This window comes from Penicillium chrysogenum (assembly GCF_028827035.1).
Source record: "Penicillium chrysogenum strain IBT 35668 chromosome Unknown utg000001l_segment0_segment0, whole genome shotgun sequence".
Taxonomy (NCBI): Eukaryota; Fungi; Ascomycota; class Eurotiomycetes; order Eurotiales; family Aspergillaceae; genus Penicillium; species Penicillium chrysogenum.
Genome location: NW_026622749.1, coordinates 531,690 through 552,769, shown reverse-complemented (window position 1 = coordinate 552,769; position 21,080 = coordinate 531,690). Strand labels below are relative to the sequence as shown.

The 21,080-nt window shown below is 48.2% G+C and overlaps 7 protein-coding genes across 7 annotated transcripts; 3 read left to right on the top strand and 4 right to left on the bottom strand.

Moving 5' to 3' along the window:
* Positions 1 to 1,292: 1,292 nt before the first annotated feature.
* On the top strand, positions 1,293 to 3,232 carry N7489_000223 (MDR family MFS transporter; the record flags this gene model as incomplete). The annotated part of the gene is made up of 2 exons (XM_056705978.1): positions 1,293 to 1,559; positions 1,631 to 3,232. The coding sequence occupies 2 exons, from the start codon at positions 1,293 to 1,295 to the stop codon at positions 3,230 to 3,232; spliced, it is 1,869 nt and encodes a 622-aa protein (XP_056570280.1).
* Positions 3,233 to 3,613: 381 nt separating this feature from the next.
* On the top strand, positions 3,614 to 4,706 carry N7489_000222 (EXPERA domain-containing protein; the record flags this gene model as incomplete). Its single annotated transcript, XM_056705977.1, has 5 exons — positions 3,614 to 3,723; positions 3,767 to 4,016; positions 4,093 to 4,256; positions 4,317 to 4,536; positions 4,594 to 4,706. Exons 1-5 carry the CDS (start codon positions 3,694 to 3,696, stop codon positions 4,704 to 4,706), a joined length of 777 nt encoding a protein of 258 aa, XP_056570279.1. The 5' UTR covers positions 3,614 to 3,693.
* A 249-nt stretch (positions 4,707 to 4,955) lies between these two features.
* N7489_000221 (putative MFS transporter) lies at positions 4,956 to 6,482 on the bottom strand (the record flags this gene model as incomplete). Its single annotated transcript, XM_056705976.1, has 1 exon — positions 4,956 to 6,482. One exon carries the CDS (start codon positions 6,480 to 6,482, stop codon positions 4,956 to 4,958), a length of 1,527 nt encoding a protein of 508 aa, XP_056570278.1.
* A 378-nt stretch (positions 6,483 to 6,860) lies between these two features.
* N7489_000220 (putative extracellular lipase) lies at positions 6,861 to 8,550 on the top strand (the record flags this gene model as incomplete). The annotated part of the gene is made up of 2 exons (XM_056705975.1): positions 6,861 to 7,466; positions 7,519 to 8,550. 2 exons carry the CDS (start codon positions 6,861 to 6,863, stop codon positions 8,548 to 8,550), a joined length of 1,638 nt encoding a protein of 545 aa, XP_056570277.1.
* A 474-nt stretch (positions 8,551 to 9,024) lies between these two features.
* Positions 9,025 to 13,327, bottom strand: N7489_000219 (uncharacterized protein; the record flags this gene model as incomplete). The annotated part of the gene is made up of 3 exons (XM_056705974.1): positions 9,025 to 12,573; positions 12,693 to 13,160; positions 13,271 to 13,327. The coding sequence occupies 3 exons, from the start codon at positions 13,325 to 13,327 to the stop codon at positions 9,025 to 9,027; spliced, it is 4,074 nt and encodes a 1,357-aa protein (XP_056570276.1).
* Positions 13,328 to 15,410: 2,083 nt separating this feature from the next.
* N7489_000218 (uncharacterized protein) lies at positions 15,411 to 15,845 on the bottom strand (the record flags this gene model as incomplete). Its single annotated transcript, XM_056705973.1, has 2 exons — positions 15,411 to 15,674; positions 15,732 to 15,845. 2 exons carry the CDS (start codon positions 15,843 to 15,845, stop codon positions 15,411 to 15,413), a joined length of 378 nt encoding a protein of 125 aa, XP_056570275.1.
* Positions 15,846 to 19,145: 3,300 nt separating this feature from the next.
* Positions 19,146 to 20,540, bottom strand: N7489_000217 (phosphotransferase family protein; the record flags this gene model as incomplete). The annotated part of the gene is made up of 1 exon (XM_056705972.1): positions 19,146 to 20,540. The coding sequence occupies one exon, from the start codon at positions 20,538 to 20,540 to the stop codon at positions 19,146 to 19,148; it is 1,395 nt and encodes a 464-aa protein (XP_056570274.1).
* Positions 20,541 to 21,080: the final 540 nt, after the last annotated feature.

Below are 21,080 nucleotides of genomic sequence, written 5' to 3'. Positions count from 1 at the left end.
TGCTCTGGTTGTTCACGTACCCACATCCAGCCGTTAATATCTTTGATCTTCCGTCGTGTCGGATAGGGTTCCTTTCCAGCACAATCGGCTATGGGGGCGTGAGATACGTCCCTATTAGAAATAGTTATAATCAGCCCGTTTTCGAGTTTATCAAACGAAGGTGCTGGTTTGAACTCACAGATGTGCCTAGAGATAGTTGGATTATCCTCGTCCATATTAATAAACTGCGCAGACATATAGTTGACCACTGAACTTGTCCTAGACGATCATCGATGCATCTGGTATGCATGACATGTAATTGGAGGCTTCGGGTAGCCTAAAAGCGGTCCACGGATGACAAGTGGGACCTCCGAAATATTGGACCAGACCTTTGTATCTCTGAAATTATGCCAGTTCTGCCAATCTAACACTGCCAATGTAGTGAGCATATACGCAACATGACCTGGCGGGTACAGGTTGACGGTGTATGGGGCGGTATGCCGGTTCAACGGTTTAGATCAACACTTCAGAGATCCCACTGTCCGCATCTGATCATCAGATCCGCTCGGACCCAAATTTAATTTAAGATACGAAGTACTATGATAATTCTGTAGCTCTGTGGCCTTTTCAGCAGAAATAAGTCGAAGTCCGATACCCTTTAGGTGTGCGGTGTGCGAATCGAACAGAGACAAGCAATACCAAGCAATACCAAGACATACATACCCCTAGTGGAGCCCGTGGTCTTCCCCAAGGAATGAATTGCTCCCGGTATTCCTGTATGTATACATTATGTAGCTTCGAACACCGAATCTTGTATGGTATTCCACCAAGGGACTTTGTTCACGGGGACTCTACTCCGTCCTCCGTCGTCCGTACCTACCTAGGTAAGGCCCTCTTCTCCTCGGCGCTGGGTACTTTCCTCCTTTAATCCAGCCTTGAGCCCAACCAATCACAGCAGAGGGGAATCCACGCAAATTCAAGTAGGCAATCACACTGCATTCTGACTCCGGACTCCTACCTAGTTAACCCGAGGTCGACTCTTTCGACTCTTTCCACGGCTCTGAGGATCCAAAGTTACCTAGGTATCCTTACCTTTTACGCTTCCGGACTATGTATTTTTCCTTTTCTACGTAAGTCCATCTAGAACCCCCTTTAGGAATATTGTTCAAGTTTGTTCTGTCTTCTGCTTCGTCTCTTGGAAATTTTGTCAAATTTTGTCTCTTTCATCTATTAATATTCTTTGCCCATCTGATCCTCTCCCACCTCGCGATTCGTCTTTCTCGATAAATGCAATTTCGAACACAATAGGCGTGATGGCGGAAAATTCTCGAGAAGCGCAACAGGAGAAGCAGACACCAATATCGAGACTATCACCGGATCATCAGCAAAAATCTGTTGAACCCGAATCTGAAGTCAAACCAGGTTCTCCAGGTCCTTCAGGTCCTCCAGGTGGCCCAGGTGGCCCAGGTGGTGGGAAACCCTTTGGGCCGGGTATGGGTCCCCCGGTTGAGTATCCAAAGGGTCTCAAGCTCTACTCAATCATCGTCCCCCTTTACTTTACAACCTTTCTCACGGCACTGGTATGATATTTTTTCTCCTAGAAGGTCGTTCAATTGACGTGTTCGATCATTGATTTGCCTTTCCACGCTAGGATCGCACCATCATCGTGAACGCCATTCCCAGTATCACTAATCAATTCAACTCCATCGATGATATCGGTTGGTACGGTAGTGCCTACCTGCTGACATTTTGCGCCTTTCAACTGCTTTTCGGCAAGATTTACTCTTTCTATAATCCGAAATGGGTGTTCGTGACCGCCGTGGTCATCTTCGAAATTGGATCGGCTATCTGCGGTGCCGCGCCCAATTCGACAGCCCTGATCATTGGTCGGGCGATCGCGGGCCTGGGATCATCTGGGATATTTGGTGGCAGTGTGATCATCACCTTCTTCACCGTCCCATTGCACCTGCGGCCCATCTTCTCGGGCATTGTCAGCCTCGTTATTGCCCTCGCATCCGTCACAGGCCCCTTGATCGGTGGTGGATTTACGGAACATGTTACCTGGCGCTGGTGCTTCTACCTCAACCTACCCATTGGTGCGGCAGCCATAGTGGTTGTCATGCTGGTACTCAAGATGCCTCCGGCGCGCAAGGCCGGAACTCCTATACGCGAGCAGTTTTTGCAGATGGACCCGCTGGGAAATCTATGCCTCATGCCGGGGGTTGTTTGCCTGCTTCTTGCTATGCAATGGGGCGGGGCGACCTATCCCTGGAATAGCGGACGCGTTATCGCTCTTTTAGTTCTGGCAGCTGTGTTCCTGCTGGCCTTTGTTGGCATTCAGATCTGGCTTCCAGACACCGCCACCATTCCACCCCGGATCATGAAGCAGCGCAGCATTGCCGCCGGAGTTGTCTTCACCCTGATGGTCACTGCAGCGATGATGACTTTCAACTACTACCTGCCAATTTGGTCTCAGGCCATCAAGTCTGCGACTCCTGTCCACTCAGGTGTCATGATGTTACCCACTGTCATCTCATCTGCAGTTGCCAGTCTCATATCGGGTTTCCTAATTAATCGTATCAGCTACTATACACCGTTCATGATCGGTGGATCAGTGCTTATGTCTATCGGGGCCGGTCTTATGACAACCTTTACGCCACATACGAGCGCAAGCAAATGGATCGGCTACCAGATTCTTTGGGCGGTTGGATGTGGAATGAGTTTGCGTCCCGTCCCCTCACTTTTATTCGAGGCGCTTCTAACATATATCCTAGGCATGCAACAAGCTTCTTTGGCTGCTCAAGCCGTCCTCCCTCGTCCAGATGCTCCAATCGGGATTTCCTTGGTCTTTTTCGCGCAGTCGTTAGGTGGTTCTGTGTTTCTTTCCGTGGATCAGGCCATATACAGCAACAAACTGTCTGCCAACCTTGGTGACCTCGCCAATGTGACTGCTAGCGGAGTAACGAGTATTCACGATCACGTCAGTTCTCGGGACCTGCCACGCTTCTTGGCCGGATACAATGGGGCGGTAATGGACGTGTTTCGCGTAGCTTTGGCGGCTTCCTGCGCATGTGTTGTGGCTTCTGTTCTTATGGAATGGAAGAACGTAAGGGCCGAAAAGGATGCCACGGGAAATCCTCCTGGCCCCGGTGGGCCGGGTGACCCTGACCGTCCTAGTTCAGGAAAGGAACCGTCAACTGCCAGTGGAGAAACAACTGTGAAGCCAAACGGTGATGCTAGTGCTCAAGTTTAGGCCATGGCCATGCCATATTACTCTGTCTACTTGGGCAATGCATTTTGTCTGCAAGGCTACTACATGGTGAAGTAAAATTGGCTCTAGCTTAAGTGTGGTGAATTCTTTCCGAGACACCAATTGCTACTAATTGCCATATTCGCTTCTGCCCTTCTCTGTTCTATAGCAAACCTCGCCAGATAGACCGATTTATTAAATAGATCCTTCTCAGCTATCGATTTTAGTGTCATTTTATCACTTCTACCACACCAAAGGCTTGGGATCACCTTTCCCAGCCCCCAAACCCAGAATTAAATAGGTTTTGACTGCTACTCTATCTTTATGTCTGTTGTAAGCTTTCCAAGGGTAATATCTGATTAGCAATACATTCTGAATAACTAGCCCGTCAGGTCCACGCGTGGGTCGACTCGGACGTTGGAGTATCCGAGGAAGTCTCGGTGTCCGCGGACCCCGAGGGTTTCATGGACCGATATAAGTATCACGAAATGTCCGTAAGGTACGTTCCATTACAACCCTACATCTCTCCTGTTCTAGCAAGGAACAACAGATCTAATGGCTGATCCACTTCAGCTCGCCAATGCGGCAACCTCGGTTTCTCACAACTACTATCCACCTACCATACATCTACCCCAGTATGTGGACAATGAAAGCTCTGCAATTTCGATAATTATTCAATTCGGCTTTCTGTGGGCAGCTGTATTGGGACTAGCCTTGATTATCATATCTCGTGCGCGACCGACTGCTAGTCAATCAGATAAGCTTGCTTTCGTTTGGATGTGCCTGAGTGAGTTCTACATTCTCCATTCTCCTTTACTAAATAAGACCTCCGACCATAAGCTTACCTATATACGACAAATTAGCGGGATTCATCCATCTCTTTTTCGAAGCATATTTTGTCATAAATCACAAAACACTCGCAGGCTCCCAAGAGCTATTCGGTCAGCTATGGAAGGAGTATTCTCTTTCTGACTCTCGTTACTTGACATCCGATCCCTTCCTCATCTGTATGGAAGCTGTTACTGCAGTGTGTCCATATGCCTCTTATTCAAAGACGCAATTTACATGTTACTGACCACCTTGCTAGTTCGCTTGGGGCCCTCTTGCCTTCTGTATCGCATATTGCATTGCAGTACAGCATCCCGCACGTCATGCGCTACAGCTTGTGATTTCCGTGGGGCAGGTGTATGGTGATGTCCTTTATTATGCAACGAGCCTGCTTGAAATCTCATACTGTCGACCAGAAGGATATTACTTCTGGTTCTATTACTTCTTCTTCAACTTCATCTGGATGCTTGTTGGTTGCTGTACGTATTTGTTCCCATCTGTGGTAGGTACTTGATTTGCTGACATATTTTCCTTAGACTATGCGACGCAGAGCATTACGGAAATAACGAAGACTTTCGCGAAGCTGCAAGAATTTGGGAAGAGTCAGAAAAACTTCAAAACGGACAATGTTCTCAAGAAAGGGGACTAATTTGGAAGGAAATCAATCCGCTACAAATTTGTAATTTCAATCTACCGCTGTGTTGAATTGACGAACAGTGGTTAAGCACCGTCCTACGATTCCTACGAGAACAGCCCATGGAGAACTGAAGCAGAAATTTTAAGAGGACGATGACAGCGTGTGATTAGAAACAATGAACGGAAAATTATATTTCAAAGGACATATCGAAAGTTTGGGTTCTGTCAGCCGGTTAGTGAAAAGATCACAGAAAGGAATGAATTATAGACAGTCACCAACCTCAAAATCTGTTAGGTCTGCCCCAGCGCTCTGGTCAGTAGATGACTCGACCTGGCCTATAGCAGCAGCCGCAGCATCTCGCAGCTTGTTTCTGCGAGCCAGCATAAGACGCAGCAAAACAGCCAACGCTGCTTGCGCAGACGAGCATGACAGGATGAGCTTGACTCCAGTCTGGTATATGGGCGCTTCTTCTGCCAGAAACGCGTGTGGTCCGATGATATTTCCGGCACAGTACGCGAAAAATACAAATGCAACACTCGTTGTACGTTTCGTGTACCCACCCAGATTGGTCGCTGGCATCTGTAAAGCCAGTACCAAAGAGCAGACGTAGGCGCCAATGATATAATAACCAAACAACACGCCGATCTTGTACGTCTCATGGTCCAACTTCCATAGGAGGCTGGCGCCGATTATCGTCGGCATCAGGTAAACGAACATGACGACTGTTCGGAAGTTTTTGATTCGAGAGGCGAGATATGTCCCTCCCAGGATGTAGAAGATCTGGAATCCTCCAAAGGGAATACCCAAAGCGACAGCAGTGGCCGAGTCATCGGTCAAACCCTTGATAATTAGTTTGCCGAAGCTTGCGATCCCACCATTTACGACCTCGTTCAGGAGGGTGAACAAGAACAGGATCCAAACCTGTGGATCCATCAAAGCTTCGCGGATCTGATACCATTTGATTTGGTGATTTATGATACCAGTCTGACCGAGTCGACCGCGGCCGATAAGGAGGGCCTTCTCGTCCAGCGTGAAACGCTTCGATGAGATAACATCATCCGGGAGGAAGAATAGCATCACAATTCCCCAGACAAGTGTAATCCCTCCCAGAATGAGATAGATAGCTCTCCATACGGCAATAGTGTCGATTTGTCCAATTCCGTACGTGAGAATGCCACCCACCATGGCCCCCAGGCCGTTACAGCTGTAGAAGACACCGGCACGGAAAGGCTGCTGAGCACGTGTGTACCACATTCCGATCATCATCATAAAGCAAGGGGTGATGGGGGCTTCGAAGACTCCCAGAAGGAAGCGGCAGATAGCCATTCCGGTGAAGGAGGAGCAGGCGGCGGTAATCATGAGCATCGATCCCCAGGCAATAATGTTCCCGGACACGACTTTGGCAAGCTTTGTTTTCTGCGCGAGCATATTCCACGGGTATTCGGAGACGAGATATGCAAAATAAAAGATACTGGCGAGCCAGCTGTATTGCTCGCTTGACATATTTGTCGAAGGGAGAAGGTCGAACACCGCAGAGTAGGCAAGTGCTGATTTGTCGATATACTGAAGCATATATGTCCCGGAAAGTAAAGGCAGCAGAACAAGGTCTACTTTGCGGACCAACGCCTTGTTGCGCGGCGCGTCGTCCAGGAGGGCCTGGATAGCCTCTTGATTAAAGCCATGTTGGCGGAGGAAGACCTCTCCTTCATCGAGATCCGTTATAGCGCCAATTTGCACATCTTTCTCGTTGACAGTATCATCCACGGGTTGTTTCTTGTCGATCTCCATATTCGCAGCTCAATGAATAATAGTAAATAGTAAATAGCAGAAAGAGAGGGGAATGATGCCCATATAGTGAATCAGATACCCCTCAAGGCCGTTTAGCCATCTTTTCTTTATCTTTAGGGTTTATCGGCTCCACCGAGATAGGAAATCCCCGCACGGTGTAACTTTCCGAGCTCCTCTTCCAAGATAACCCTCACGGTGCTATATCTTACTCCCGACTACACCAAGATACCAAGATAGTCCCCCGCACGGTATAACCTCGGCGCTACTTTTGACCACCGGCGAGATAGCAATCCCCTTGGTCCTATATCTTACTTCCGACCCCAACTCTTGTCGCTCTTGATTTCCCTTCATTGGTTTACCATTGAACCTTGATACGCCATGACTGCTGATACCAAACCCCCTTCCGTCACCCTGGCCCAAGGCCGCGTGGTGGGGACCCAGCTCAAAGACTCTTTTCCCCAACCCGTCGACGCCTTCTTGGGAGTCCCGTATGCGCTTCCTCCTGTAGGGGATCGACGCTTCAGACCAGCATTCAAAGTACCCAGCTCATCAGATACCATTGATGCGTCCAAATATGGCCCCGCGGCTCCTGGAAAAGCACTCCTCTCTGGAGGACCCAAGCTTGTGCAGAGTGAAGACTGCTTAACGGCGAACATATTTCGACCGGCTGGCAGCAATGATATGGAAAAGCTCCCTGTCGCGGTCTATCTCCATGGCGGTGCTTTCAATCGGGGTTCGGCAGCTATGCACAATACTGCGTCCATGGTGGCATGGTCACAACACCCCTTCGTTGCCGTGAGCTTCGGTTATCGCATTGGAGCTCTTGGATTCCTCCCTTCGAGTCTGTCGCAGAAAGGAGGATTGCTGAATCTTGGATTGCGTGATCAGGTGCATTTATTGCAGTGGGTTCAAGAGAATATTGCCAATTTTGGCGGTGATCCCGCCAATGTCACTTTGTTTGGTCTTTCTGCGGGGGCGCATTCGGTGACTCGCCCAGTTTCTGGTTTCTCAAATATTTCATTCTAACCAGATTTAGATTGGCCACCACCTCCTCAATTACGACGATAACAAAGCACCATTGTTCCATCGTGTCATTATCGAGTCTGGAGCACCAACCTCCCGCGCTGTTCGGCCATATAACGCCAAGGTCCACGAGGACCAATTTGCGGACTTCCTCCGAGAAGTCGGTTGCCCCGCCGATCTACCCGAAGCCGAAATCTTCCTATTCCTACGTTCGCTCCCTAGCTTGACTGTTACAAATGCCCAAACGGCTGTTTTCGACAAGTACAACCCTTCCCTTCGGTGGGCATTCCAGCCGGTAATTGATGGAGACGTTATCCCTCGGAAGCCGCTCGAGGCATGGGAGTCCAAAGTCTGGAACAAAGTACCCATCATGACCGGGTTCAACAGCAACGAGGGAACAATGTACGTCGACAAGACAATGTCAGACGCCTCCCAATTCCGCGAGTTCTGGCATAATCTTCTGCCCGAGCTCTCGTCTTCTGATCTCGACACAATCGAAAAGCTCTACCCTGACCCCGCTGTTGATCCCACATCACCCTATATTGAAGGAAGACAGGGCGAGGGCCTCGGACCTCAATATAAGCGTATCGAAGCTGCATACGGGCACTATGCGTATGTGGCACCAGTCCGCCAGACAGCACAATTTGCATCGTCCCAAGGCGCTCCGGTTTACCTTTATCACTGGGCGCTACCTAGAACGGTCGTCGGTCGGGCAAACCATGCCGATAATATGTACTATGAAACGTATAACAGTGATATTACGGGGATTTCAGAATCGCAAAAAGAGCTGTCTGGCACACTTCATGCATACTTGACTAGTTTCATTACAACCGGTGATCCTAATGCTGTGCCTGGTCGATATGCACAAAGACCGGAGTGGAAGCCCTTCCAACCGGCTGATAAAAAGATCATGATTTTTGGAGAGGGAAATGAGGAACTGATCGGAGGTAACGTTGCTCCCCCTGCGAAATGTGTTGCGGATGATTGGGCAAGAGAGGAGACCGAATTTTGGTGGTCAAAGGTTCCGATTTCTCAGCTTGCTTAATTGATATAGAACGGATATTTCATTGTATACCTCGGCCGCAAGGTCAAATTCAGTTATTTTCTTTTACTTGACCTTTTCCTTCGTGGGAATCACCTTCGCTTAGTTCATACCCTTGCATCCCTTAGGCCATAGATATTTACAGACCTCAGGAATTACAGCAACTACAACATCGATCATAGCTCAGCCCCGAAGCCATGCGTGACACCGCCATGACATGACACGTTGCTCCAATCTGGTACATATTCGGCGACGACGCGTCATATGATGCACCGATATTTTGAAATTTCTCCCCCTTCGATAACTTGGTCTCTTTCTCGTCAACAGTACTGTGGCCAGATGATTGGCTGCTTGGTGCTTTGGGGGATAGTCTTGCCCACTCCAAATGCAATGAATGTTCTTACAATTCAATGCTCATATAAGCTCATTAAAAGGATAACCGGGTCCAGCTCTGAATTTCAGTACATTAAAAGGCAATCAAACTGTTGCCCCGCGTTCTTCAAGGAGCTTTATCACTTCTTCATTATTCTCTTGTGCTTTAGCAGCTGCGAGCGCACTGCGGTAATCTCCATTTTCGAGTGGCATGTTGACATCAGCCCCTGCTTCGAGCAGGACCTGGACGAGCTCAAGATCCCACTCGCTCGCTGCAACAGCAAGTGCGCTGCCGTAATTCCCATTCTTGATTGGGAAGTTGACATCTGCTCCGGCGCGCACTAGGGCCTTCACCTTGGCGGTGTTGGTGCCACACCCGGATACTACGGCTGCTTCAAGGGCACTGCCATAGTTTCCATGCTGTGGCAAGGCATTCACGTCTGCTCCTGCCTCGATGAGACACTCGACGACCTCGACATTGCAATTAATTTCCATTGCTGCTGTGAGAGCACTACCGTAATTTCCGTGCGGCAATGACAAATTCACATCAGCACCCTTTTGGATTAGGTACTTGACACCCTCAGCGAATCCGTTCTTGATCGATTGCTCGAATTCCTTTTCCACATTCAGCTCTCCGCCTACTTCAATCAAGTATTTGAGAACCTCGACATCATGAGCAAGTACTGCCAGGGAAACAGGGCTGCTCTCATCATCCCCTTTATGAACATCTGCCCCTGCATTGACAAGGTACTTCACAATCTCGATCGAGCTCGCATTTCTTGCGTTGTTGGTTCCGCGAGCTGCTGCTGCGAGAGGAGTGCCATTCTCTCCGCATTCCGACGGATTCACCTCGGCGCCTGCTTCAACTAACCATTTGACAATGTCCAAGTTTCTGCTGTCGGTCGATGCCCGTTCCAGGAGAGTGCGGAAACTACCCTCCGAGATTGGCAAGTTCACATCAGCCTTTGCCTTTTGAATCAGATACTTGGCACCCTCAAAGTTGCGGGATTTGATTGCTGCGGAAATAGGGTTGCCAGATTGTTCTGGCACATTAACGTTGGCTCCAGCATCCACCAGGATCTTTAGAAGCTCGGTGCCCTTAATTTTGGCTGCTAATGCAATTGGAGTCAGAATGACGACTGGATCGAGATCTTCATCCTCTTCTTCCTTCTCAAGGGTGTGAGTCTTATTCACATCTGCGCCCGCCTTTTGGATCAGGAATTTGGCAGTATCGACTTTCTCAGAGGCAAGCGCTGCGATAAGGGCATTCCCGTGTTCACCGTTTTCCACTGTCATGTTCACATCTGCACCTGCTTCTACCAGATATTTCACGGTTTCTGTGTGTCCCCTGTGAGCTGCTGCATGAAGGGCACTGCCATAATCTTGACCCTCAACCTGCTGGTTCAAATCCGCACCCTTTTCGACGAGTGTTTTGCAAATTGACGTACAGCCAACCCGAGCAGCGATCGTGAGAAGATTATGACCTCGTTCGTTCACGCGTGAAATATCAAATTCTGCATTTTCCCACCACTCTGACAGTATCGCAGCAAATGAAAGATGGCACATCGCATAAATGGCAGCATCCGATGGTCCTAGCTCGCTTTCAAACTCGCCATACTCCGGATGTTGTGCCTGATTGAAGTCGCATGTGTCGAACTCTTCTTTGTCAAAGCCACCTGCCTCCAGGTAGAAGTGGAATTCATCCGTGCCTTGAGCGATGTCAACGATTCTCTCCAAATCGTCCTCAATCACTTCATACCATTTCCGGTATTGCTTGCTGCTTTCCTCGGGAAATCCAAGGAAGGTTTTCAAAAGGGACGACAACGTAGCTTCGTCGTTATCCTGCGCCTTTTGAACATGTTTTGCCCAGTGGTGCCTCATGTATAGATGGAATGGGTGCATGAGGTGGAAGATATCACCTGGCTCCGGTTGTCCCTCCCAATCTGACAAATCAATTTCGTCATTGTCGTCTTTGTCGTACATCGTGATGAGCCATGAGAGACAAGCACTAGCAGCGTGGAGACTAGCCCGTGGAAGCGTCCATTGCATCTTGGTTTCGAGGTATTCGCGGACCGACAGATGTGCGAATCGCCACACCTTTTGCTGAGAGTCAATTGTGAGCAGGCTGTTACAGAGTGACAGCAAGCTTTGCTCATCAATCTCATCGGCTAATGTAGGTACCTCCCCCTTCGTGTTCACGCGAACAGCGCAGATAAGCTGGGATGTGGAGAGCGGTTGCTCAGCAGCCATAACCCAGAGCATAGCGCGGTATGTTAGGACCTTATCAGGTTCCTCGAGGTCTTCGATTTGACTCCATGCCTCGTCATATGCCTTTTGAATATCATCCGGAAGATTTTCAAGTCGTTTCCATATACTAGACTCAGTCTTACACTTCTGGATCTGATGAACTTGTAGAGCCGCCCATTGGAACATTCCTTGACAGCGCTCAAGTAGAGTATCCAGAATCTTGACCTTCAGACGTCCGATGGAAGGAGTCTTCTTGGCAAGCTTGTCTAACTCAACATCGAGATATTTCTGAACGTCGCCTCTGTTGTCACTTGCGCTGATGTCGATATTGGGTGCGGTTTGCAATGGGACCTGAATGTCGTGGTCCGGTCGGCTTGAAATGAAGACTTTTGTATGCCGTCCGTTGGATTGAGAGACGAAAGAATTCAAGGCATCGATGAGCTCGTCGCGAGTATCTGTATTACACTCGTCCATGGCATCAATCACGATTGTGGTTTTCTCGTAAATATCCATCGAGGCCTGGATCTGCTCCTTGCACTGCTCTAGGCTGAAGGTTGATCCTGCATTGCGACATCTATTGTATAATTCACAAAGCTTCTTCTGTGTGGATTTAGGACTCTTCGCAGTAGTCGAAAGTTGACGCACAATACTTTGAAGGATCGATAGTGCCTGTGCACGTCGCGGTTCGTTCTTATCACAGTAGAAAAATGCGAAGCCTTCATTCTTAGGCGTGTTACTCAATCGGTCCTGGATTCGGTCGATGACGGCTGATGTGAGGTAGGTCTTTCCGGTGCCGGGAGAGCCCTGGAGCCAGAAGATAGACGAGTCGCTTCGCTCCCATGTGGCAAATTCATCAGTCTGTAACAACCATTCACCCGTGCCGGGCGTCCTCTTCTCTTTGACGTTGTTATGATTTTTGCCGAATGGAATAGAGGAGATCCATTCCAGCATTTTGATACGCTGTTCTTCGTCCATGTTTTGAAGGAGATGTTGGATGTTCTCGTCTACCCGCTTCATTGGGGCATTCAAGGCATTCAGCATTTCAATCATGCTGTCATCCGCGTTCGCACTGCGTCTCACTTCGCACGCTGAGACATCGCGCAGAAGATCATCTTCTTGCTCACTTATAGCCGAGATACTGCCAGAGACCTTGCCCGGATTGAGGATTGCTTCAAGCGTGCGTGCGGCTGTGCTTTTGGAGAACAGACTTGCCGATTCAGCAAGTACATCCAACGATGTAGTATAGATTGTGGTCAGTGCAGATTGAAGGTTCTTTGAGAGGCTATCCGTAGCGGGTTTGTTCCTGAGATACACCGACTCGTACACTTGGCCACGGCTGATCACGCGGACGACTTTTTCAGTGGTCGCAAGCAAAGCAGCCATTTGCTCGCCTTCGATGACCGGAATCTGTTGCCATGGGTTAGAAGGTTCAGGAAAGAGTGGAAACCCCTTAAGAAATATTGAAGTATCGCGAAAGACGACTTGGACCAGAAACAAAAGCAAGGCATAATAGTGGGGGAAATTACCTGCATGACAGATTTGATGACAGACCAAGGTATAGCTGCTTGAGGCGGAGCAAATTGCACTGCAATATCGCCAGCCTTCCCCAACCAGTCGACAATATTGTTCGTATAGTTCCTTAGGACAATCTCTTCGCCGTTGAATTTGACTTTCCAAAATTTATTCTCGCACTCTTCTTGTCTTTGGTTGACCACACCGACCAGATCCTCAATGCTGGACTCAACAGATCCAGATTGAGCACTGGACTGGTTAAATCCCATCTTCTTGAGAGCTTCCTGTTTGGATTCAGGGAGAGAGTTCAGGGCCTCTACCCACAAATCCTTTGGGGCATCTGGTTTCTCAGCTGGCTTTTCCTCGGCCGGTAACTCGGTGCTTTCCACAGGCGGCAATTTGGCAGCTGGTGCGGCAGGAACTGGCACAGGTTGGGGTTTTGCGACGTTCCCTTGCGCTGGCTTCGCTGGTGTGGGTTTGGCCTTCAGAAATTGAATGTATCAGCCTTGTCAACAGAAAATGCTTCTATGGTGGCCTCTCTCGTAATTTGAACCCTGTATCAATGCCGGTCCAGTGTATTTATATAGCTCACCTGTTGTCCATTCTTGTGCCTGTGGCGGCGAATCCTATCCTTGAGTCGGTCAAACATCTCGTAGGATTGTGTATATTGATGGGAAAGGAGAGAAGTGCCAGGTGGTGCGGTACATGCAAAAGCAAAGAGGGGAAAAATCTAAAGTTGAGGGACAATCGAGCTACAGAAACCCCACTGAGTGCTGGGGAGCTGAACACACAGATTTAGGAAATGATATACAAGGGTGCCGTATGTGGACCCACGTAATCTCAGCCGTCCACTTCATGACGGAAACTTAGACTTGTGGTGACAGCTTACATATATATTGACTATGCTAGAGGGAAATGACATGGGCTCTTGCGCATGCCAATTTCATGGCGTTTTCCTATAGATAGTATAGCCAATAGAATCTATCTCTAGTAGTTGTAGTTTCGGCGCTAACAATACTTAGTGGGTGGATATACTCTAGTCGTATACTAAGACGTGATTGGCCAAAACTAAGTATAAAAGAGCGCTTTGCTCATAAGTGCATCTAGAACGTATGGGCCAAGTCTGCCTCTCAACAAAATTTATCTCTCCCTCATTCTCTCATTCGAAACCCGACGAAGTCTACGATTATTGGAATTGCTTGTGTCCAAGGGTCGGGCCGAAAACCGAGGACGATATTGGGGAGCCGCGAAAGCCAAGGTCCGGAAAGCTCAAAATTCCTTTCGGTGGATAGCATGGTTTCTTCAAATTTATTACTCTCTAGCTAATCTAGAGGGGAATATACCTGCGCGGACTACCATTTCCATCTCGAGATATCTTGATCCCATCCCCCTTTGCGCCATGCACGCGAGCCCGGTTTAGCGAGCTCGAAATGCGCTATCCATATAACGTCCGTGACTAGTTTTCCTTTATACTAGCCAATGGTACGGCGGCGAGTGCCTGCCGGTTCAGAAGGGGCTGAAGACGGAGATAACCGGTATATGAAGCGTCGCAGAGAAGCAAGAGAAAAGAAGCGATGGATACATATCGACGCCCCCCGGGGAAATTCTACATATGTATGCACAGAATGGTGAATTAAATCTTCCCTTTCTGTTAGCTCCAAGAGCAAAAGTGTCTTCTCTCCTTTCCCCATGCTTTTTTTTCTCCTTGAATGATTTGCTTGGTCATTTTGTCCATCTCTCCCTTTCAGGCTTCGGTAGTCAAAATCTGCGCAATTCCCACATCCTCTGGTGCCATGGTCTAGTGGTATGACGACACATTGTGGTGTACGATTCTGTGTTAGCCCCGGTTCGATTCCGGGTGGCGCCATTTCTTTTTTCTTTGTCTTCTAATTTTTCTCGCCCTCTCCCTCTCAGTTGCATACTACTACAGTATACATGAGTAGATCTTGACGACAAGGTTCTATCTATATATGCTAGCAAAGGTTATATTATATATACGAAAATATATGTCACAAATTAAGCCCTTTTTGGTTCTTTGCTGCCGTCTACCCGACAGACTGAGAAGGGGCACAGACATCTAAACAGACTACATGAGGAGACTACCGAAAATACCGCTAAGAACTTGGAGACTAGGTCCGTATAAACGGCCGCCTGGTTTATCTATGTCAAGAGGGGGAAAAAGTAAAAAGAAAAAGAAATGGCGCCACCCGGAATCGAACCGGGGCTAACACAGAATCGTACACCACAATGTGTCGTCATACCACTAGACCATGGCACCAGAGGATGTGGGAATTGCGCAGATTTTGCCCACATCAAGGATTAATGACTACGCCTGATCTTATAGTTGCGGCTTTCCAGATATGTACGCGGCACGCTCCCCTGGACCCCTCCACGGCCCGGCCCGCGGGTCCCTGGGTACATACCTTGGTATGTATTGAATAACCCAAGCAATCCTGATTTCTGGATCCGGAAGTACTTGCTGTTGATAAACTCACACGCGCTCTTTTATACCATGGCTTCTCCTCGCCACTTTTAACCTGGTAGGGCTGGCTTCTCATACTGTGACAGGCTGAGCTCCGCTACGAATATGGATCTAAAGCGCGATGCTATGTCCAATCCAGAAAAGGTCATCGAGGAGGACTAATGAGGTAGTTAGGTGGGTTTTCCTTACTGGTAACTTTCGGTACCGCTTGGCCGATCAAGGCCTCCAGATTTGGGCTTGCCAATGTTCTTTAGTCAGTGTAGCCCTCTGGCTGGTCCTTTGGTCTTTTAGGTAACGGCCTTTTCCGCTGAGCACTCGATTCCGCAGTCACTTCCTCTATAAGATCAGAACGGACAACGTTAGTCGTCGCATTGGCAGTTTCGCAGACCGTAAGCGTAAGAATCGATGCTATACGGTTGACATTGTCGGTTAGGTTCTTCTCGGTACCCTCAACAATATACACGATAGCCTGGCCGTCGAGCACACTGTCTGACCCGACCCGTGCTGGCCAGCACTACTTCCGTGCATGTCCGTCCTTGTCTGTCAAGCGCTTCTTCTGTGGTTGACCCACTGCCTCCTCCTCCCTTCCACTCTCATCCCTAGTGTGCATACCACGCTTCCGACATGCTCCACGTATCTGCGGCTCCCTTGACACAGCGACAGAGGGGTGAGGCAACTTCGTCATAAGATCATTGGGTATTTAATATATATCTGGCTCAGAGCAGAAGGAACTTTCCTATGAAGCGAACGTCTATCTACGATAAGATCCACTCGATTAGGGGTGCAGATGGCCTAACAACAAAAAGACCACTAAAAAGACACATGAATGGACTACCGGAGAAGACGACTAAGGAGACTACGACTATGTATTCTTGTGACAGCATATACCATGATATTGTAGCTTCTGCATACGTATATTTATTTGAAAATAATATCTAGGGTCAACCAAGCTTATCTGCCGTTAATTATAGGACATTAAGTGAAAAGCAAAAGCGGTCGTTAAGATATAAATGTAGAATATATGTCGTCTACCGTGCACATAGTAGTAGTTTCGGAGATACAAGTGGTGACAGGAACATGAAGCCAAGAATGGACGCAAAAGTATTCAACGGGTGCCATGGTCTAGTGGTATGACGACACATTGTGGTGTACGAGTCTGTGTTAGCCCCGGTTCGATTCCGGGTGGCGCCATTCTTTTTTGCCTCATCCCCTCCCACTTTATATACCACAATAAGTCCTCATTATCTTTTTGGAATATTTCGATTCCTTTTTTTCAGTATGGTGAATGAACGAGGGTAGTCATGACAAGCTTTTTTCCATCAGAAAATTATAATATGCCCAGGTAGAAGCTTACATCCCTTTCTAGACCAGAAAGAAGCATGATGATTTTTTATTCGCATGAACAGAACTATATATAGGCGGTGAATTGTAGCAACAGTAACTATAGCGCAGGAATTCCAAGGTTGATGGGGGTAAGATGAAATTCAACCAATAAAATCGCACAAAATGGCACGAAGGCGGTCTACAGACCTGGATTTCATTTCACGTACACACGAGTGATTAGTGATACCCTCTCTACCACACACACCACCACCTCGCTATGGCGCGGGACAAAGAGCTTACCCCTGCTATACGTGAGCGCATATGTGAGCTGCATGCTATTGGATGGGGGGTATAGGCGTATTCATACGCGCTATCCCGACATTTCACTCTCTACAATCCGATACACTGTGAAAAAGGAGAGCGAGCGACGAGATGGCGTGTCAAAACCGCGCTCTGGCAGACCAAAAAAGCTCACCGAGGCTGATAAAGACCTAATCTTGAATGCTGTCCGTGAAAACCCCAAGATCACGGCAGAAGAGCTCCTTGCTAAGGTTGATCATAAGGTCACTTACCGCTCTATAACACGCCTTTTGAATGCCGAGAATATACGCAAATAGCGATGCAGCTAGAGGAATATTCTAAGAGGAACACGCGCCAAAAGGCCTCCGATCTACTGTCATTTTACCCGAGTGCACTATTGAGCCTGGGATTGGCGTCCATCATGAATGAACTTTTGTCCATCCGAAGGACCAGCCAACAGAGGGACGCTGTCGAGGGACCGAATCGGGGAAGCAAGTCTAGCAGATGTTTTAGGCTGCTTTTTCCCGGCGCTATCAGGCACGGGGCTTATATATCCCGCTCTTCGTAACCCTGATACTGAGCATACTGGTATCACGGGCCTGGTTATTGAGGAATTGTACCACCAGTTCATATGCTCGAGAAAATGTTATATGGTAGTGTTGACATAATAATGTCTCGATATCTTTGTCTGTGCAGACTGAGCCTTTTTGCCAGTTTGCCTAGTTTGCCATTCTCTTTGTCCATGGAGGCTTCATATACAGCCTCCCTTCTATAGATTCATTATCACACCTTTCTTCTTGCCGATTTTCCCCGTCACTAGTATCGTAGCCCTCAACAGATAGCTATTATAAAGATTACAGCGATACCATACCGATTGCGACGAGTAGGCTGAGAACTGCGGCCAATGGTGGACATACGGACAGACATACATAAAGTATGTAGTTTAGCACGGAGTGTGTCGCAAGATAAGACAGCGTCCGTTGTCGCTCTCTCTAGTGATTAATGACACAACAAAAGAAGGTTTTGGTGGCTACTGCGCAGCAGACATGCGATGAATTGGAGTCGCGACACGACACCTAGAGCATGTCTCTGAGACGATGCCGCATCGGGTGGAGGCTATTGTTGAGAGCCGGGCCTCGTGCTCGATTCCAACCTTGGAACCCTCCAAGGTTCCTTATATATTATCTAATCAGTGGTGGGGCTAACACTGTGCAGAAACTTATGTCCTGTCACTCACTGGCTTAGTCTGTATCACACACAGCATAAGCGAGAGTAGAAAAGACAAAAAGGAAAAAGAATTGGCGCCACCCGGAATCGAACCGGGGCTAACACAGCATCGTACACCACAATGTGTCGTCATACCACTAGACCATGGCACCGAGTGGATGATTAAGTAATCCACTTTATTAATCTACCTAGGTACTTTCATGTATAGGTAGTATAGATCGAGATCGAACCTAATGCGCCAATAAACAGCCCTGGAGGAGAGGAGGCCGCGGGTGAACGATAAAGATAGTGGTGGAGGTAATAAATGTAGGTGATTAGAAGTGAACTGGTGTAGCCAACCGTTGCTTCTTGTTGCTTCGTTCACAAAACATTCGATAACCGTAAACCGAGTGGGGTTGGAATGGCCGCGACTTAGCCCTAAAAATCCGTAGTGTTTCTTTCCGTCTAGATATTAAAGCCTGTTCGGTATGGCACCAGCTGGACGCTATACCCAATTGATGTTAGGATAATTATAACGTATATTATTTCCTGCTCATTTTATATGGACCATATAACATATTGAAGCTAACTATAGGGGAGTATATGTCTCCGCCATGAGCTCTGCCCAAATGAGGCAGCAAGGTATCAAGGCACAAAGGCATCAATATGACGCATCTCCCCTTCTTAACTAATATTCTAGTATACTCAAACTCCCTTATCCTTGAATTCCTGATTGATCGTTAAAGTGGATTACTTAATTATTCAACAGGTGCCATGGTCTAGTGGTATGACGACACATTGTGGTGTACGATGCTGTGTTAGCCCCGGTTCGATTCCGGGTGGCGCCAATTCTTTTTCCTTTTTGTCTTTTTCTCATACTCTGACTTATGCGGTGATAAGTAAAGCCTCTATTATACAAGATACTTCGGAACAAACGAACCGCGCGAAGGGGCCTGCATAGAAGGGCTTCACCAACTCGCGTGCATCTTGACATATTGAAGAGGGATAGATACCACTTTCTACTCTTTCCCGGATGACCTAATAAGTGATTCGGATCGACAAACGCTTGCTCTAACTGGTGGAGCATCCCGTAGATGGACCTGATTTTTGATAGATGTAGGGAAAAATGAGATCGATGGAAGATCAGACAATACCGCTACATATCCTCTACATCTCCCGAGGAGAAGCGAGCAGTACACTCCTCCTCATATGCCTTCAACTGCTCCATCTTAATCTGCGTAAATGGCTCCATCTCTGCGCGCGCCTTATCATCAAGCAGCTCAATACCGGCACCGTCTTTATGTAATGCAGCCCAATAGATGGTGTCTACATCAAAGCTCTTTCTTGCTGCATAGTCGAACCAAAATCGCCCAGTGGTCCATGAATCACGCATCCGGGTAGAGAGAGACAGTCCACCGGGTTGTTTGACCTCTAACGCCATTTCAGTTTCCACTCGCTCTAAAGCTCGCAAGAATTGCTCCATTCTAGGCTTATAGAGAGTCACAAATTCATCCATCGCGCAGCGCTCAAGCCACACTTCCGGTCCAGAGAGCAATAGCCACCAGGGCGGGTCATACGTGAACTCAGCTGGCATGGCATTCGTGAATTCGAAATCGAGAACGGCAGTGATCTGGAGTGTTTCTGGGTTTATGAGCATGTTTGAGGGTCGCATGTCGTCGCAGAAGGGTATAAATAGCTTGCAGTCTTCAGGATAGTACTTTGAGATCAGCTGTGCAAATCGATGACGGGCAATGAACCGCTCCTGAGCGATTTCCGCATCGTCGGCAAGGTTGCGCTGGGTCCAAAGGTGGATCAAGTGCTCGTTCGCTACCGATCTCAGATAATCGCTTGCACGGTCAAACGGTGCGGTTGGAAATTGATCATCGGGATAGCCGGCGACAGTGACTAATTCGTTCATGTTGTACGTCAGGGGTCTTCCGGTAACATGCCACGCACTTGAAGCATCGTCCTTCGAGATAGCCCCGATACTGGCAAACGAAAGTTGAGAAAGCTGGACTATATAATAGGCGACTTGATAATAGATCTTGTCCAATGTCGTGTCGTCGATATTCGGACTCAGGACCATACCGTCTTGATCGGGTTGTTTTAAGATAGTTGATAAAAGTGTACCATTGACATAGTCCATGATGATGAATGGACCAAGGTGCTGTGGACTCTCGGCAAGTAAGCCCCAGCTGTGAACACGAGGAATGGGGATATCAGTGTTTTGGCGGAGATATTCCATGACCTGGACCTCATTCACGGTTTTTTCGTCCCTATAAGCTGTAGCCGTGTGCCCGGGCTTCGGAAACCGAATAATGACATCCGGCCGTCCATCGCCGAAGCTGAAGCGGAAGCTAATGTTGAAGGATCCCTTAAGGAAACCAACATATTTTCCGGTTCCCCCTCCTTCCCGCCGCCCAGCGACAAAAACTGCCAGTTCAGCCTTGGAGTCAAAAGCTCTGTTTAACCAGGCCTTGCATTCGTCATCGCCGTTGGTCTCTTCTAGTTCATCAAATAAAGTCTTGAGCGGGGATGTCTTCTGAGCCATCTGAGCAACTGAGATGCGGGGTTGATGGGGAAAAGATGCAGACCAGGGGGAGCAAGAAAATGTGAGGGAAATATTGCGTTAGGAGATTCAAATCGCACTAGCGAGCTTCGACCGTATCAGATAATATAATGGTGGAATAAGAGGAAAGCAGGCTGGTTTAAGAGAATGGCCAAGTCGGGTAGCCCCTGAACACGCTCGATTTGCGCAGGGAGCGCCCTGTGCGGTATCATATCTGTCTATTGGTAACGAACTCATCGGGGGAGAAAGCTCGCAATGCAGGAAGGAACGACTGGACTCGGCAGGGTGACAGCTGGCGATTGAAAGATTTTTTTTTTTTTTTCGAACTCTCCATATATACCATGCTATAGCTTCATAGGCGAGTCTCTTAACCTCGAGAGTATCCTTGTTCAAAGGCTAGCAGGACAAACGGCTCAAAACACGAACACAGTAGTGTCACGTGATACGCGCGTTTTCAATAGGGAATGATTCCTGAATTGGTGGGTCTTGTCACCTTGTTTGCCTGCGACCAACTTCGTGCGA